The sequence below is a fragment of the Echinops telfairi genome, unplaced genomic scaffold (assembly GCF_000313985.2).
Source record: "Echinops telfairi isolate 266 unplaced genomic scaffold, ASM31398v2 ScPeMD7_443;HRSCAF=831, whole genome shotgun sequence".
NCBI lineage: Eukaryota > Metazoa > Chordata > Mammalia > Afrosoricida > Tenrecidae > Echinops > Echinops telfairi.
In genome coordinates, this window is record NW_022104341.1 from 36,149,327 (window position 1) to 36,167,272 (window position 17,946).

The following is a 17,946-nucleotide window of genomic DNA, read 5'->3' on the forward strand; positions in this document are numbered from 1 at the left end:
GTTAATTAGTAATATATATGGGCTGTTGCAAATACTACCTTAGAATACTCATATAAAAACAACTGTACCTGGATGACACTTGTTCTAGGTGAAAAAAGACCTCAATTCAAATATGTTTTATAGAGACCCCTTTATTAGGTCTTCCCAGGATGAAGAAGGAGCCTTGGTGGCATCGTTGGGTGAGCATGGGACTGTTCGCTACAGAGGACGAGGCTAGCTCCCACTAGCAACTCCACGGAGAAAGACTTAAACATATTGTTGTTATTAGGTGCCATTAAGTCAGTCCACCTTATAGCACCCCTGTACACAACACAGCAAAACACAGCCTGCTCCTGCGCCATCCCCACAATGGTTCCCATGCTTGAGCCCATTGTTGTAACCACTGTGTCGATCCATCTTGTCGAGGGTCTTCCTCTTTTTCGCTGCCCCTGTACGGTACCAAGCATGATGATCTTTTCCAGGGACTGGTCTCTCCTGGCAACATATCCAAAGTGTGTAAATCAAAATCTTGCCATCCTTGCCTCTAAGAAGCATTCTGACTATACTTCTTCCAAGACAGGTTAGTTTACCCTTTTACCAGCCCATGGTACTTTCAATAGTTTCCAACAGCACCGTAATTCAAACACATCAATTCTGTCTTCCTTGTTCAGTGTCCAACTTTCACCTGCATATAAGGTGATTGAAAATACCACGGGTGGGGCAGGCACACCATAGTCCTCAAAGTAACATCCTTGATCTTCATCAGCAGGTGCTTCAAGTTCTCACGTTTAGAAAGCAAGGCTGTCATCTGCATATCCTCATGTCTAAGAATCATTTTGGCTGTACTCTTCCAAGATAAATTTATTTGTTCTTCTGACAGTCCATGATACACTCGGTATTCTTTGCAACACTGATATTAAAAGGAATTAGTTCTTCTGTAGTCTTCCTTATTCATTTTCTAGTTCTTACATGAGGATGAGGCAATTTAAAATAACAGGGCTTATGTCAGGCACACTTTAATGCTTAACGTGACATCTGTTTCTCAACACTTTAAAGAAGTCTTGAGCAGTAGCTTTGCCCAAGTCGGTATAGTGTTTGATTTCTTGCCTGTTGCTTCCATTAATATTGATGGCGGATCCAAATGAAATAAAATCACTAACAGTTTCAGTCTTTTCTTCATTTATTAGGATATAGTAAATAAATTGAGTTTTAGTTTTCTTTCTTTATTTTTTGTACTGAGTTTTAATCTATACTGAAGGCAATATTCCTTGATCTTCATCAGAAAGTGCCTCAAGTTCTCTTCTGTTTCACAGTAAGGTTGCATTATTTGCATATGGCATCCAATTCTGATGTCATACTCTTCCTCATATAATCAGGCTTCTCTGATTATTTGCTCAGCATATAGATGTAATAAGTATCATGACAGATTGCAACACTATGTATGGCAAAACTTTCCTGATTTTAAATTATTTTCTATTCAAATGACTGCCTCTTGGTCTGTGAACAGGTTCAGCATGAGCACAATCAAGTGTTCTGGAATTTCCATTCTTTGCAACATTTTCCATAGTTTATTGTGATCTGCACAGTTGAATGCCTCTGAATAATCAATAAGAAAATAATACTCACTGCTTTCAATCAAGACCCATCTGATGTCAGCAATAACAATCCTTCCTTGTCTTCCTCTGAATCCAGCTTGAATTTCTTAGCTCTCTGTTGATATACTGCTGTGATCTATTGAGCAAAATTAACTTGCTTGTGTCATTAAGGATACAGTTCAACAATTTCCATATTCTGTCGGTTCACCTTTCTTTGAAATTTGCACAAATATGGGTCTCCATATTTCCATTGGTATTGTCAATTTCTGGAGCCTCACAATTTTTGTTAATGCCCTTAGTGTGCAGATTGGAGTTATTCCTTCAATGCCATGGTCCTTGATCATAGGCTGCCTCTTGAAATGATTGAATATTGACCAATCTTTTCTGGTACAGTGAATCTGTGTATTCCTTCCATCTTATTTGATGCTTTTTTCATCACTCAATATTTTGCCCATAGAATCCTTCAATAGTTCAACCTGAGGTTTGATTTTTTTCTTCAGTTCTTTCAACTTGAGATATGTTCTTAGTTTTCTAACTTTGCACATTTCATTATAATTCTTCAATTTTTTCCTAAAGACTCCTTAAATATGAGTGTAGAGAATTTGTCCACATCAACTCTCTTCCCAGTTCTGTTTCCCACACTTATGCTAATTTTCTTCTGCTACAACCTGAACTCACATAGTCTATTCTACAGATGGCTCTTCATTTTGTTTTGACTGTTATTGAGTGTCTCTATTATCTTTTCCCACAAATGTAGTGAATTTGATCACTGGGCATTTCATTTGGGGAGGTACACATATATAGTCTCTGTCTATGTATTTAAATGAATACTTCATTGGTATTGTAAAATTCTCTCATCTGATGTCCAGCTTTATTTCTATCACTCACGTTGTATTTTCAAACTATTGATCCTTGCTCTTTGTTTCTAACTTTTACATTCTAATCACCAGTGAGCAATGCATATTGATTTCAGGTTTGATCCATTTCAGAAAGAAGAATTTGATAAAAGTTTTCAATGTCTTCATTGTTGGCTTTAATGCCTGGTGCATAAACTAGAATAATAGTTGTATTAACTGGTTTTCCTTGTAAACACATAGATATTAGCCTATCATATATAGCACTGTACTTTAAAATTAATCTTGCAATGTCCTTTATGATGATGTACGCAACGCCATTCCTCATGGATTTGTCATTCCCTGGATAGGAAACATGATTGTCTGACTCAAAATGGCCAATGTCAATTCATTTGCACTCACTAATTAATATCTAGGATATGTTCCATTTCTGTGGTAAACTGAAGGTTTGGTAGAGTGGATTTGGCCTTATTTCAACACTCGCAACCATGGGCATAGAAAACTAGCCCTATTTTGAGAAAGATCTCCATGGTTATGAGATAGAAATGCTTTCAAATATGTACATTTTCTCCAGGCTGAATAATGTAATAGCCCTCCACTGAGGAGTAGTTATAAAGGAGCTACCATAGAAGATGAGTAATTCCTGTGTCTGGCTACTTCACTGTGCCTGAAGGTTATCTGTAGATAAGAGCAATCAGGTTTGATAGCCAACCCACCGTAAAACATAGCAAACTCTTCTGATAGATTGCTCCCCTAGGGAGGGCTCAGGGGGGTTCCAGGTCAACTAGCAATAGGTGAAGATGGTGACTCAACTCACTGCTTGTTGATTATGTTATCCACTTATGATATTACCTACTGACTATGTAATATGTTTGCTCTATGATGTGTATTCCTTTAGAAAGCTCTGTAAGCCCCATTATATATATACCCACTGGAAAATATATTTACTCTCAGTCCGGACATAGGGACAAGGAGCCTCTGTGCCCCTCTGTCTATCTGTCTCTATCATTTTCCACAAAGGCAAAGTTGCTCTTGAGGATCTGTTCGAGTGCTGGGGACCCCCTCACCCCAACACATTTCATTTTTGATGACTCCCAATTTTCCTAGATTCATATTTTGTACATTTCATGTTCAAATTATTCATTGGTTTTTGTAGCTATTTTTTTCTCATTTTGAATCATGCATCACCAACAAATGAGGTCCTGAAAGCTCTGCTTGATCCATGTCATTAAGGTCAATTCCATTTTGAGAAGGGGCTCTTCCCCAGTTGTATTTTGAGTGGCTTTCAAATGGAGGGGCTCATCGCCCAACATTATATCAGAAAATGTTCCACTGATATTTAGAAGGTTTCCATGACTAATCCCTCAGAAGTGCCTCTTTCTTCTCCTTAGTCTGTTCTTAGTCTGGAAGTTCTATTGAAACCTGTTCCCCATGGATATCACTGTTAGTATATGAAATACTGGTAGCATAGTTTCCAGCAGCACAGTAACACACAAGCCACCACAGTATGACAAATTGACAGAATCATGGAATCCATGTGTTCGGTACTATTATCCATAAATTACAGGTGAGGAAACTGAGGTACAATGCAGTTTAAGTAATTTAATAATGATTTTACAACTAGGAAGCTTTCAAGTTAGAATGTAAAATCAAGTAATCTGCCTCCAGAGGGCAACCTTGTAAACCTTATGGCAAATATATTCAATCCACAATGATGATGTAATTTATCTATATACTTATGTATATTATACGTCTGGCACTATATTGTGATAGGGACACAGTGATGAACAAGACAAAGACCTTACTAGATGGAGCTTATATTCTAGTTGGAAGATAACTGTTAAATAAACATGCTAATTAGTGTGATGCTAAATCCTCTAAGAAAATGATATAATAAAAAATAAACGAGAGAACTAATATCTAAAAATAGGCGGTCAGAAAAAGCTGTTTTGAAAAGAAAAAACTTGAGTTAAAAACTAAATTGTCCTCCCCCCCCCCAAAAAAAAAAAGCCAGTGATCTGAAAATCAGGTGGAAGTGACGTTTGGAAAGTGTAAAGATCATAAATGAGGAAAGACTTTACTGTATGTCAGAATCACAAAAAGTATTTTTGTGTGAAAGAGAAAATGGTAACCTATTCCTGAGGTCTTTCTGATCTCTTCTTACCTGAAACTCTGTAACAAAGTTTCCTAACAGGCACCCCTGCCTCAATTCACTTCCCACAGCAATGCATCATTTTTTTTTGTTGCAAGGTTCAATTTTTATCAAACGTTATCATGCTACTCCCTTGCTCAAATTCTCCAAGGGCTGAGAAAAAAAATCCAAACTCATTAATCTCTTTTACAAGACTCAAACTATTTTACAACTTTTCTCACTGTTCCTTTACACACAGTCCATGCTACAGTAAAATATGAACCATTTATTCATCCATTATATTTTTCTGCACATAAAATAGTTCCTACCTTTTATCTTTGTAAGAGCAAATATTCATATTTAAGATAAAAAATGAATATATCCCTTCTTTTTCAGAATTCTCCAGCTCCTTTTGCTCCAAATTAATCTTTTCTCCTCTGAGTTTTCAAAGTATACTACTTAAATTATTAATTTATATATTTTTATTCACTATTTCACTGAGGTTTTTTAGGGAAGCACAATGTCTAATTTTTCCAGATTTTGCACATAAAAAAGCATTAGCTAATACTCATTCTCAATAAAATATTACAAGGTGTAGAAGCTGACCCTTTAGGTCTTTTCTATATCCTAAGATGTGTCATTGATATTTTAATATTTGTGTATCAAGAAAAAGGACAAAAGTTATGTGACTTGTCCTTTTTCATCTCAATTTGAGAAAAACTAACTTAAAATTAATTAATATTCTGATATACCACAGGGAGCCCTAGTGATCAACACTTCTTGAAATGTAATTGCTGATTCTAGGAATCCCACATAGCAAATGCCCATGTCAAAAAATTGGGGGTAGAGGGAATTTATATTTTACATTATTCCTCAAAATTTATTTTGTGCAATTAACATTTGAATGCTTTTAGATGCAAGCATCTTGTTAGGCACTGGTTATGAATACAATAGGGAAGAAAATTAATTTTCTGGCCTCAAGGAGCTATTAATCTTTTGGTAGAATAAGATATTAAAAAGTAGTCACATAAAAATAGCAATGGTATAAGAAATTAACTGGAATGGAATATGAAAATATGAATTTTGAAGAGTTTAAGTGTGGAAAACCTTGAGAAACAAAGAATGGTAAGATCAGAGCTTATTGGGTTGGGAATTCCAAAAGGAATACTTCTATTTAGAAAAACCCACAACTAAGCAACGGCTGTGTTGTTATTCCCTGCCATTAAGTAAGCTCCCATATATGACAACCTAATGTACAACATAAGGAGCTCTGGTGGCATAGTCATCATGCGTTGGGCTTTCAAAACCACCAGGTGCTCTATGAGAGAAAGATGAGGCTTGCTACTCCCATAAAGAGGAACAGTCTCAGAAACCCACAGGTACAGTTTGTTTGTTTGTTTGTCTAACCCATGGCCCCAGCCACCAAGACTACTTTTTCCAGAACTGTCCCGGGGGAAAAAAAAAAATCAAATTCACAGACATTGGTTTGATTCTGATTCATAGAGACCCTAAGGGCAGGGTAGAACTGTCCCTGTGAATTTCTGAAACTGTTAACTCTTTACTGGCCGAGCGGCTGGCAGTTTCCAATTACTGACCTTGTGGCTAGCAGTTCAAGGCTCAACTCACTATGCTACTAAGGCTTTTTTTCCCTTTCAAGCACAGTATCCAGATATATGTTGAATACATTTTATCAATAATTAAAACAAAACTTCCACACCGGTGGCAGCAAGTTTAGTCCTGAAAATCCATATATTGCGTAATTTTGTAGAAACTGATTTCTCTTTCCCTGACTAGCTTTCCCACCGCGAAAAAGTCCCACCTGGAGATTCGGGGTGGGAGGAGAAAGCTGGGTAAAAAGGAGACGCCAAGCACGGCGACTGGGAGAAAGCAGCTGGAACACGGAATCAGAGTGTTGATCTTTAGCTTCCTCCACTAGAAGATGGCACCCTCGCTCCGTGTGGGACAAAAGTAGAGCGTACACTGCCCTTTTTCTTCTGTTCAGAAAGATGACGACGCTTCTAGACATAGCGTCTCATATCTCACCGTGCAAAAGCTCCTGTCGAGGGAGTGTTATGCTAGGACGAAGCCTCTGGGATTCACAGGTACAGTTCTACCCTGTCCTAAAGGGGTGCTATCAGTCAGAATTTCCTCAATAGCAGTGAATAAGTAATATACAACAGAACAACATGTTGCCCAGTTCCATGCTACCTTCAACATGTTGCCCAGTTCCATGCTACCAGTTCATTGTATGGCTAATGTGTCTATCTATTTCACTACAGGTTTCTCTAGTTTTCATTGACTTTATCAAGCATGATATTCTTTTCTAGAGATTGGCATTTCCTGACTATGTGTCCAAAATAAGTGAGTCAAGGTCTTGCCACCTGAAATTCTAAGGAATATTCTGGTTGTTTTTCTTTTAAGACTGATTTGTTTATTCTTTTAGCAGTCGAGGGGATGTTCAATACTCTTCATCAACACCACGAACTGAATGCATCGATTAGGTCTCTTTCCTTTTTCGTCAATCAACTTTCATACATATATGAGATGACTTAAACATCCTGGCTAGGATCAGGCATCCCTTGATCATCAACGTGCCACCCTGGCTCTTTAAAACGTTAAAGAAGTCTTTTACACAGGACTTGCCTAACATAATATGTTGTTGGATTTCTTTACTGCTGCTTCCAGGTACATTGACTGTTGATCCAAGTAAAGGAAATCACTGAGAACTTCAATTTCATCTTCATTTAATATGTCAATTTGTGGTGCTCTTGTGGCTTGTGTGATGATACGAAGCTGGAAGACAGCAGCAGGAGCATTCACCTTTGGGTAGATTTCAGCAGAGCTCTAGACTAAGACATACTAGAAAAACTAAAAAGCTTGCCATTCTACTTCTGAAAATCAGGCAATTAAAATCTTATGGATCCATATCAGGAGAACCGAAAAACAGACAAACAAACAAACTGCTCTCAAGTTGATGCTGACTCATTGTCCACTAAATCACAGAAACCACAAATAGGAGTCTCCAGGAGATAAACAGCTGACTGACAAATGTTAGAGCTCATTAATTTTCATATAGAACTTGGCTAGCTGTGGTTCAAAATATTGTAATCCATGTGTCTCCAGAGTGCTAGTACTTGCTTTGAAAGGCTTAAGTATGTGTGCATTCTTTTCAAGAAAATTCGCAAGTGGAATAAGCACTGTATCATTGTAGTACCTGACATTCAATTCAAACCCATCTTTTCTTGATGACCTATGTGCTTAGTGATGTTTTTATTTCATTGATTTTTATGTAGATTACATACTTCATAGCATATTAAAGAACTGAGTTGGTAATCATTTAAGAAGTATAATTTGTTAAAGGATGCTTTCTATTAACTGGAAGAAAAAAATATAAGAGACTTACCACAGCGAGATTATTTCCTATACATTTCAGGAATAAAAATTTTTCTGCAACAGCTTCTTCACCAAGGAACTCACCAAGACGCTCCCTCAGGGCTTGTAAAGTAAGCTGAGGAGACACTCTGAAATATCACCACATTACTTTATAATATAAAACAAAATAGATTGTGACTATACTAATAATATAAAACAAAATAGATTGTGACTATACTAATAATTTGACAATTTTAGGTAGCTGTCTAAATATAAATACTAATTTAACATAGTATATGCAGCTTAATAAATCATAACTCTATAGTGCTGACACTTTGTCAGCCTGTAATGAATTTTTTTAATGAATGAATGAATGAAATTATGTCTTTTGAAATTATGCAAGTAGATACTGTTTCTAAATTCTTTTCATACCGAGAGGGAAAATGCTTGTCTACTTTTCTCACACACTTCCAAAGTTTATTTTGAAAGCAAAAAATTGCTATGGGAATTACATACTTTATTAAATAATTATTTAGCCACAGATTAATTTTATAAATGTGGTAGGATTAGCTAGTTTTTAAAATATCCTCAATGATAAAATGGGGTAGACGCCACGTCTTTGCTCACTAGGGGTATTTTACTCCGTGGTATCTAAAGTTAAAGGTGGTCTTTCTGTTATTTTCTGGGCTATTATTTCAGAGTTATGGGAAGAGAGAACATCATAAATGACGACTGAAAAGTAATCAAAAAGACAGTAAAAAAGGAAAGTGACCAAAGTGGATGTCAGAGGAGACTCTGAAACTTGTTCTTGAGAGCTAAGTACATAGCTAAAATGGAGGGAATAAATGAAGTAAACAAGCTAAATTAAAGATTTCAAAGAACAGATTGAAAAAATATGGCAAAGTACTATGATGAAATATGCAAACGCCTGCCATTATAAAACCAGAAGAAAACATGATCAGCATTTCTTAGCTAAAAGAATAGAGGGGGGGAAATTGAAGCTTTGAGTTGCATTGCTAAAATACCCTATGGTGGTAGGGATTGAATAATGCAGGGAACATCCAAAGAAGATGGAAGGGATGCACAGAATCATTATATGATACCAAAAACAAGCAGCTGACATTCAAACATTTCAGGAGATAGCATAAGATCAAGAACCACTGGTACTGATATTTAAGCTACATCGAAGACATTAAAAATAAATAAATAAACATCTAGGAATTGACAGAATACCAGTTGAGTTCTTTCAACAAACACGCAATGCTAGAAACACGTATTTATCTATACCAAGAAATTTGGAGGCAGCCATCTGGTTAGCTGATTGAAAGAAATTCCTATTTGTTCATATTCCAAAAAGGCAATCAAACAGAATGTGGAAGCGATCAAAATTATCATTCATATGACATGCTAGCAGAATTGTGCTGAGTATAATTTTAAATGACCACAGCCAACTGTCAGCTGTGCAAGAAGGGCTCAGAAAAGGACGTGCAAGAGACACAACATCGCTGATGCCAGATGGACCATGGCCAAAAGCAAACAGCTTCTGAAAGATGGCTACCTGTGTTGTAAACCACAAGAAGGCATTCCAGTGTGGAGCACAACAAATTATGGATAATATTGTAAAGAATCGCACAGCATTTAATTATGCTCAAACGGAGCCTGTACACAAATAAAAATGCAGTCACTTGAATGGGCTAGACTCGCAGGGGTCCTCAAACAATGGCCCGTGGGCCACATGCGGCCCGCTGAGGACATTTATCCGGCCCATTGGGTGTTTTTGCCCCATTTGTTTTTTTACTTCAACATAAGACATGTGCAGTGTGCATACGAATTTGTTCATCGTTTTTTTAAAACGATAGTCCGGCCCTCCAATGGGTCTGAGGGACAGTGAACTGGCTCCCTGTTTAAGTTTGAGGATCCTTGGGAGGATAGTACTGGTTGTTCCAAATTGGAAAATATGGGTGGCAGGGTTATATTCTTTCATTTTGCTATTTAAATTTAAATATTGAGAAAGTAACCTGAGAATTTGGACTACAGTGAACCCTCGCCACTTCGCGCTTCGACTTCTGCGGCTTCACTCTATCGCGGTTTTTGCGTAACAGCGCATGCTCTGTCATTACTGCCACTGATTGGCTCATACTGTACACGCTTGATGCCATAAATAATATAATAAATAATAAATGATAATTGTAACGTCCAAAATGTTTTACTGTATTTTCCCTTTTTCGTTTAATAAATTGGGTAATACGAGTGTAATGGTGACTAACGGGTGTTTTTTCATGTCCTCTATGGTCTAACTACGAAAATATTTGATTTACAAATAAGGAATCCTACTTCGCAGAATTTCATTTATCACGGTAGGGTCTAGAACCGATTAACCATGATAAACGAGGGTTCACTGTATATGAAAAAGAACATGGTGCGGGACTGCAGGAAGACTAATTAAGAACCCACAAAACTCAGATGGAATACTGCTGACAATGAAGTTAACTTGAAGCACTTGAACCTGAAGAAGTTGCAAATCTTTGCAAATTGACCGATAAGCAATCAAACATTTTTCTCATGATGGAATGAGAAAAAATTAAAGTTGTCACAATTTCATTCTACTTGTATCACCCACCAATCAATGTTCATGGAAGCAGCACTCAAGAAATCAAGCAATGTACTCCACTGAGCAAATCTGCCCCAGAAGATCTCTGTAAAGGTTTCAAAAGCACTGAGGGCACTGTGATGACTAAAGTGAGCCTGATCCAAGGTGTGGGATTTTCAATGCCTCACAGAGCTAAAAGCTGGACAATGAAAAAGGAAGACAGAAGAACAATGAATGCATTTCAATGACAAGGTTAACAGAGAATACTGCTTGTAGATTAGACAGCCAAAAGCGTGAACAACTCAATTTTAGAAGAAATACAACCAAAATGCTCCTCAGAATTAAAGATGGCAAGACCTTGACTCACTTGCTTTGGACAGATACATCATTTGGCAAGCAAATCTCCAGAAAATGCTACCATGCTTGGTAAAGTAGAGGGTCATTCAGGAGGCTAACCCTCACTGAGATGGATGACCCACACATAGCTACAATGGACTCGTGCAACTCAGTGATCCCAAAGACCATGCAGAACTAGGCAAACTTTACATGTTGTTGTGTTATACATAAGGTCACCACGAACTGCAGCTGACTCAATGGCAGCTAACAACAGCACACAAAATATTATATAATTTAATCAACGGGAAAATGTTATTTATTAAGCACCCACTATGAACCAGGATTGTAATACGAATATAGCAGGGAACAAAGCAGAATAAAATGTCCTCATGGCTTTACCACCTAATGGTGGAAGAAAAAAATTAATGAGTTGAAAATTTTAATCAATAGGGGATGCTTAGGACTGTTTGAAATAAGAAGGCAAAATAAAGAGTAATATTTGAGTAAAAATCTGGAGGGGGTAAGTGAACATATGGGAAAGACAAAGAGCATTCTATAAAATAACAGTAAAGACAGGGGACCTGAAGTAGAACTGTGTCTGACATGGACCAGAATACAAAGATATCTAGTGTGGTTGAAACAAATACGGAGAAAATTAAGAGGGGCTTTTCAGAAAGTTAACAAGAAGTGGTCAGATCACATAGTGTCATGTGTTACTCTCTGAATAAGAAAACACACACACATATATGCTTAAATACATGTATACTTCAAAACATTCGGGGGGTTGTTTATAGTTTTTAAAAAGTTCAGGGAAAAATACATTTAGAACGTGTGCTGTTCTCAGGCTATAAATGTCCAACTTGTTCTTTAATGTTACATAACTGTGCCCTCACTGAGTCAAGTTAAACCAAACCAAGCCCACTGTGCTACCAAGTTATAACTCAAAGCAATCTTACAAAGGGTGTCCAGGGTTTATAAAATCTTTATGGAAGCATACGGCTTCATTTTTCTCCCATAGAGTGGTTGGTAGGTTTGAACAGCTGGCCTTCTGGTTAGTAGTCCAATAGCTGACCCACAGCACCATCAGGGCTCCTGACCCAACACATACTGATAACCGATTTGTATCATAATTTCACTTGTTGCTTATGCAGGTTTTAAATCTTTTGCACTAAAATCAAAACCAAATCCACTGCTGCACAGTTGGTTCCAGCACATAGCAACCCCATAAGACAGAGTACAATTGTTCCAAAGGGTTTCCGAGACAAAATCTTACAGGGGCAGATAACCTCATCTTTCTCCCATGAAACAGCTGGTGAATTTGAACCATTAACCTTGAGGTTAGCAGTCCAATGCTTACCCCAAACCACCACCAGGGTTCCTTTTGCTTCTCAGTGTTTCCCAAAATGGGAAATTCTGCCCCTTGAGGGAAGCTGGAATAAATCAGGGGGCTACAAAAGCGAATACCTGCTCTTTATCCTGATTTATGGGCTATAGTACAAGAGATCTTAATTGCTAGGAGAGCACTGAGTAATTTTTTCCCCCTGAAAACTGTGCGGCAGACCAAATAAGTTTGGGAACATATGCATTAAAGAAAGGTTAAACAAGAATAATATGCTTCACCTACAAAATTGGCTTCAAGACATAATTAGAAAAGAATTTCATTCCTAATGGGCATTACCAGTGGTTTACCCACTATTTGCAACTCTTCAATATGTTTCTAATTTCAGATAATTTCGCTCTTGTCTCTGTGTATAACAATAATAATACACTGGTTATACACTATTTTCTTGGTGGTAGAACGAAGACTAAGAGGCATATGTTTCCTATAGCACTGTTTTATTTAATTATTACATAAAACTTTCCAAACTCAGTGCCATAGATTATCTTCTGACTCACAATGACCCTATAGAATAGGATAGAACTGCCCCTATGGGTTTCCAAGACTGTAACAGTGCACAGTGTAACTCTTTACAAGACTAGAAACCCTCATCTCTCCCTCAGTGGCTGATGGTTTCAAACTACTGACCTTGCAGTTAGCAACCCATTGAGTAATGCTATTTATTAATAATATTAATGAAATAGGAACTAGATACATCACCTTAACAAGATAATTTTCAATTGCAATTTAAGCTTTTCAGAAAAGATTGTTTCTGCAGAAAAATTCTCTCTTTCCCCTGGCACCTTTTCTAATGACTACAAAACACTTGCCTTATAAATCCAGCTGAAATGAATCTGTTAACCACATCTTTTGAAATGGTATTTAACTTATAATTCCATGATCCTTCAGGAACATAAAAAACATGGAGTTCCATCAACTGAATAAATTAAGAAGGATATCAGTTAAGACATTTTTAAAATGAAAAAAGTCAGTTGTTATTAAACTAGTTTTAATTTAATAAACATAATTGAAATAAATATGAACTACATGTATCCCTCTGAACAAACAAAAAAAACATGTAAGAACAAAAATGTGTAACTTAGTTCTCTTGAAGATAATGTTATCTTTGCGAATCCTAAATTACCTCAAGCATCTTTGGCCTATGGTATTCTTTCTGTGGCTGCATTAAGAATACTAAAAATTTTCAAAACCTGTTTTATCACAAATTTTCTCTTCCCATTCACTCCACACACTCAGTTCTATTAGTGTGATCTTATGGAATCCTTAGCCAGTAGATACTGGAAACCTAACCTAACTGTGATGGTTGCTAACTCTAACCATCTGCTACAGTGTTGAGGAATATGTTTGTTTCCAAGAATTCTAGGACAAACCTACTCCTAGACAGTCATGGAGAAAAAAAAATGGTTGTTCTTACATGGGACATTTCTGTAGCTTCTAATTACAACATACACTGTGTGTTCTTTTTCTATTGGTTTGTTATGACCATGATTAAAATCTCTTTCTTTAAAAATGTTAAGATTATTACCATGGAAATAGGAAACTTATAGGAACTATAGAACTATAGCCTCAACTTTAGAACTAATGGAGTTTGATATTGTATCACACCAGGTCATATGTAATGCTCTACTTCTAAAGCATACTAAATGTAATCCCTTGGATTAAATGGATACTAGCCAGAACAAATTGAAGGGTAGAAGAGAGCAACATGTTATAAAACTTTTGAAAGAATTAAAGTGTGAGGAGTTAAAAGTATGGATTGGGTCAATGTGTTGAGAGTAGAAGTGGTAAGTGGTCATACTTTATATATGTTTTTGAAACAAGAATCAATAGATTGGAAATGGCCTCCAAATCTGAGAAAGAGAGTTGCTGAAATAGAAAAGGTCTTAGGTAATACAAATTTAAGGGAGGGAAGAAAGCTCCATATTTCAGTTGCAGATTTTTTAGCTATCTGGTGCCACTTGATCATTCAAGTGGGGATGTCAAAGACAGTGTACTCTGTAATTTGTAGCATCTGTCCTGGCTCCAGTGTTGAAGGTCAGGGAGGAGGGTGCCAGGCTGGCGACTGGCGTCAAAATTGACAATGAAGTGGAAAGTGGGGAACCAGACTACAGCCAGGCAGGAAGAGCAGGAGCAGAGCACAGCCATGAAGCTGTCGTCCCCGGGTGAAGAAACTTCTAGACCAGGGTCAGCAAACTGGTGTGGCTCTTTTGGTACATACATGTAGCTCTGAAGTAAAATTGAAAATTAAAATAAAACTATCACAGTTTCATTTATCAAAATTTAAAGGATATTATTCAGATAATGGTGCTTTCATTTGTTTGTAAAAATAGGCTTGTGACTCTCAAATACTTTTTAGAATATTGTGGGGGACAGGATTGGCTCTGCCAGCTCAAGGTTTGCTGACCCTTGTTCTAGACCCAGAGGAGATGGACATGAAGCCACACAGCAATCGCCAAGGAAGATCGGCCCGAGGATGTTGAAAGGAGACAAGGCTCTTCTGTCAGCGTCTATAAAAAGAGAAAGTCTTCCTCCTTAGAGCTGGCGTGGTAAATTCAGACTGTTAGATGACAAGACTTTGAGAAAATAAACTTCTGTTGCTAAAGCTATTCACGTATGCGGTTTCTGTCGTGGCAGCACTAGGTAACAGATATACAGAGCGAGAAGTCTTAGACACAGGCGCTAGGATCCATTCTTTGGAGCTTTCAGTAGAACCTGGATCCTAGAGGAAGTGATTGGAGACATAGAGCATGATCAGAAAATAGGATACAAGAAATTGATAGCATGGGGATGTCAGTAACATACTTTACCTAATTTGTATTACTGCTTTATTAAAAAAAACTTTATTAAAACAATAAGGGAGATCTTATTATATTTCAGTAAAGATGGTCTTACCTCTGATGAGGAAGGTCGATTTGGATTCTGTGACATAGTCATCAATGTTCAAATTGGATGAGTATCAGTTGAAAATTATTTTTCTTTTCAGCTCTCTTCATATGAGGTGCATGTAATAATAAAGTCTACAACTGATTTTTGACTTCTTTAAGAAAGCAGTCCAATCATTTTTGCTCTCTGATTCAAACAGTGAAAAGAAAAACAAAAATATTTAAAAGATTAAAAATAAAAGTGTAGGAAAATATGCAATGTTATTATTATTCTAATTTTTAAATGCTCACAGACTGCCAATTGAAAATAAAAGCAATTCATTTTCTCTTAGTCAAAAATTAAGATTAAACATACTTTTTTTTTTTTTACTTTAAATCCGCTTTGGTGACACTATTGGCTAAGCATTGGATTATCAACTGCAAGGTCAGTAGTTCAAATCTGCCAGCCACACAGGGAGAAAGAAGAGGCTGTGTGCTCCTGTAAAGATTGACAAACCCTGGGAAGTACTTACTATATGTTGTCACTATGAGTCAGAACTGACTGGATGGCAGTGGGTCTGGTTTGTGGGTTATATATTATATTGCATAAAATTTTTAAAAAGCTTTGGAAGTTGAAGAACTAAACATAAAAGTGACAAGAATGATGAAAACTCTTTTGCCACATGCATTCCTTCCTGGGCTTGGATACCTCAATAATAATAAAAATAAACAATAACTCCAGATGAAGATTCCAGACTTTAATAGCGCAGACGATTATTTACTCGTATTATTATTCCTGGGGTTTTCATCAAAAGATTCATGGCAGTTTATAAGAATACACATGATAAACTTAGAAAGTTATGATTACTAAAAATTGAAAAATAAGGTAGCTGAATTGTTACTCTAAAAAGAAGTCACTAAAGTGGGACAATCCTGCAAAAAATATACTAATAATACCAACAGAGCAGAAATTTTTGTTTGAGATGAACTTGTTTGTCACTAAAGACTCCAAGTTCATTTCTATTTTACGCCCCCCCCACTTTTTTTTTCTTTAAGCCACACAAACCACCATTTAGGTTTCAGGGAAAAGGAATCTGGAGGGATTTTTTTTCTTTCTAAAGAAACATACTAAATGTATTTACACAACCCATCTCAAGAAATGAAATCAACAACAATATCCAATAGTATCCCCTGTATCTATGGTTATTTGCTTCCGTCCCTGTTCCTCTTCCCCTCCCTCCCCGCAACCTCAACAAACCATCCTTCCCCTCTGCCTGTTCCCAGCCACATCCCTGGCCTCCTTGTAGTCATCGAAGGCTTGTCTATTGGTGTAAAAAACACGTTTCTTCTTCCCTGTTTTCCTTATAACAATGGTGTTAGTAAATATTTATTTTTGTTTGCTAAGTATATTCTCTAGTTCTGTCCTTGTCTCGTGATATTTAAGACAGTTGTCATTGTTTTTTATTGAGGCATAATGCTCCATAGTAGGAATGTACTAGATTGCTTATTCATTCCTCTATAACTGGGATTTTTTATTTTTCCATGCTTTAGCCACCATGGAAATTTCTGTAGCAAATATAGATATGTCTATGCTTGTTCATGTTTTATTCTTGATATCTTTACAGTATATATCAAGTAGAGAGATTGCTAGATCATAAGACACTTGTATTTGCATTTGTTTGAGGATGTGCCATACTAATTTTCATAGTGGTTGTACAATTCTACTGTCTCACCAACAATGTAAAAGCAATAAAATCTCTCTGCATTTTCTCCAGCATTCATTATTTTCCACTTTATTGAATTTTGCCAAAAGTGTTGGTGTAAGGTGTTAACTCATTTTAATTTGTTTTCTCTTATTGATAATGGTCACTAACATTTCTTCATGTTTCTTGGCCACCTGGATGTTGTCATTGGTAAATCGTATATTCATGTCTTGTGTCCAGTTTTTTATTGTGTTACTGGTTTTTGCCTGTTAAGATGTTGCAGTGGTTTTTTAAATAGATTTTGGAGATTAGCCCTTTATTTTGATTCATTGTTACTGAATCTCGTTTCCCAATCTATGGGTTCTTTGTTGACTCGTTTGATGAAGTCTCTTGTTGGGCATAAATGTCATAGTTTTATTAGGCCCTAGTTATTTGTCTTTTCTTCAATAGTATGGCTAGTTTTCGTTATGTTTGGTAGGGTGTTTATGCCTGGGATTAGGGACCTTAAGAAACATACTAAATGGTTTTTTTTAAATGGTGGGCCTTAAAATTTTAATGAAGGGCTTTAAAAATAAGGGAATTAAAATTGGCCTTGAATGAACCTGAACCTTTTTTTTTTTTACATGATGTTAAATATTTGCTTTTTGTACATAGTGTGTGTTTGGGCTGGGTCCGGACCGGGCAGCCCCCACCTCTTCTCTGGCTCCTCAAGAAGATGAAATTTCACAGCCCCCATTCACAGCCTCTCTGAAAGATGGATGACCTATTGAACTATGAAACAAACTCCTGACCCAGCACCCCAGGAAGCTATTTACCTTCCCAGGTGGATCTGCATAGCCCATTCCCCCAGCACTTCAAAGAGCAGGTCTGCAAACAACAAGATGACCTCCCACTAATCACATCCTGACTTAAGGTCCTGCAGTGGCAAGCCAAAAAAGTAATAAAGATCCTCCCTTCTGTTAACATACAGTTCCTTAGCTCAGACCCTATATAACTCCCACCGCCTCTCCAATAAGCTGGGAGTCTCGGAACTGTCCCTTTCTCTGCTCTCCCTTCCCTCCCAGGAGTTCTTTCCCTGCCTCAATAAAATCTTTCTCAACTTCACGTTCCTGGCTAATTTCTATCT

At 37.0% G+C, this 17,946-nt stretch overlaps 1 protein-coding gene across 1 annotated transcript in view; it reads right to left on the reverse strand.

Annotated features, from left to right (window-relative positions):
• Positions 1 to 15,184, reverse strand: part of SPATA1 (spermatogenesis associated 1) — a 62,125-nt gene extending 46,941 nt beyond the window's left edge. Inside the window, exons 1-3 of the mRNA XM_045292119.1 lie at positions 15,149 to 15,184; positions 13,066 to 13,172; positions 7,963 to 8,080 (exon numbers count right to left, since the gene is read on the reverse strand). Of these exons, the coding sequence (XP_045148054.1) occupies positions 7,963 to 8,080; positions 13,066 to 13,172; positions 15,149 to 15,184 (261 nt within the window). The remainder of the gene's footprint in view (positions 1 to 7,962; positions 8,081 to 13,065; positions 13,173 to 15,148) is intronic.
• Positions 15,185 to 17,946: the final 2,762 nt, after the last annotated feature.